This window comes from Galeopterus variegatus, unplaced genomic scaffold (assembly GCF_000696425.1).
Source record: "Galeopterus variegatus unplaced genomic scaffold, G_variegatus-3.0.2 Scaffold297, whole genome shotgun sequence".
In the NCBI taxonomy this organism is placed as follows: domain Eukaryota; kingdom Metazoa; phylum Chordata; class Mammalia; order Dermoptera; family Cynocephalidae; genus Galeopterus; species Galeopterus variegatus.
This window is the reverse complement of record NW_007726408.1, coordinates 102,141-103,293: the sequence shown is the minus strand read 5'-3', so window position 1 is coordinate 103,293 and position 1,153 is coordinate 102,141. Positions and strand designations below refer to the sequence as shown.

At 41.5% G+C, this 1,153-nt stretch overlaps 1 protein-coding gene across 1 annotated transcript in view; it reads left to right on the top strand.

Moving 5' to 3' along the window:
• Positions 1-1,153, top strand: part of MUC19 (mucin 19, oligomeric) — a gene marked incomplete at its 3' end in the record, with an annotated part of 133,578 nt that overhangs the window by 45,749 nt on the left and 86,676 nt on the right. Inside the window, exons 33-34 of the mRNA XM_008567143.1 lie at positions 622-755; positions 909-1,050. Of these exons, the coding sequence (XP_008565365.1) occupies positions 622-755; positions 909-1,050 (276 nt within the window). The remainder of the gene's footprint in view (positions 1-621; positions 756-908; positions 1,051-1,153) is intronic.

The window sequence follows — 1,153 nt, the reverse complement described above, 5'->3', positions numbered from 1 at the left end:
CAGCAGGATCAGGATCCCCTACTGCACCACCAACTAGAGGTGAGAAAGACAGCACAACCAGGGAACCAAGCACTGGAGCTACAAGCCCAGGAAAATCAGGCAAGTCAGGATACGTACACTAGTGTCTGCAAAATGGATGCAAATATCAAAACATGTAGGCTGTTGGATAAATGATGGAAATTTTCAAGAAGATTAAAATTTTGACTTGAATCTTCTAATCTCTCCCTCAGAAGTACTGTGCCATAATCCATCCTTATTCACAGTTTTCTTCCCACAGTTTCAGTTACTCATGGTCAACCAAGGCCTGAAAATATTAAGTGGAAAATTCCAGAAATAAATAATTCATAAATTTTAAATTTTGTCTCCTTCTGAGTAATGTGATGAAATTTTATGCTGCTCTGTTCAGTCCCACCTGAGACCTGAATTATCCCTTTGTCCAGCATGTTCATGCTGTAGACTCTACCCATCCTATAGAATGTAATTGTACAATAAAAACATAAGCATATTGGGTTTAGTACTATCCATGGTTTCAGGAATGCATTCAGGGTCTTGGAATGTACCCCCTTAGGATAAGGGGAACTATTGTACTGTATGTTGAAACCACTGCTACTGTGTTTTCAGGTACAACAGGAGAGTCCGTGGGAGCTACCACAGGAGCAGGCAGGGCGAGCACACCTGGAGCATTAGGCACTGCGGCCACCAGTGCTGGAAACCCAGCAGGCAAGACTAACCCTCCTTTGGGGTCCTCTGATGGGGTACAACAAAAGCTTTGCCAACATCCTAGACTATCATGATGAGATTAAATAAAGGCACCAAGGACAATATTTTAAGAATTATTGACAAGAATGAAATTATGTTTTCATCATTAACTATCCATAGGCATTAAGTACCCTTATTCTTCCAATTAGGAACCACTGGAGGACCAGGTGGAGCCACCACTGAAGGTCTTCATGAAAGCACATCTGGAAGAACAGGTACCAAAGGAGCATAACCAGCACGAAATCCATTCAGCAGAAGTGTGCTTTTTCTCCAAATTCAGTCAGCGACAAGGTTTCCTGGAGAATTCAGATATTGTTCTTGACATAATACCAAGAGTCCAGAAGATCAGAAATACACCAAAGAATATGTGTTGTGTACCTAATATTGTGTCAGA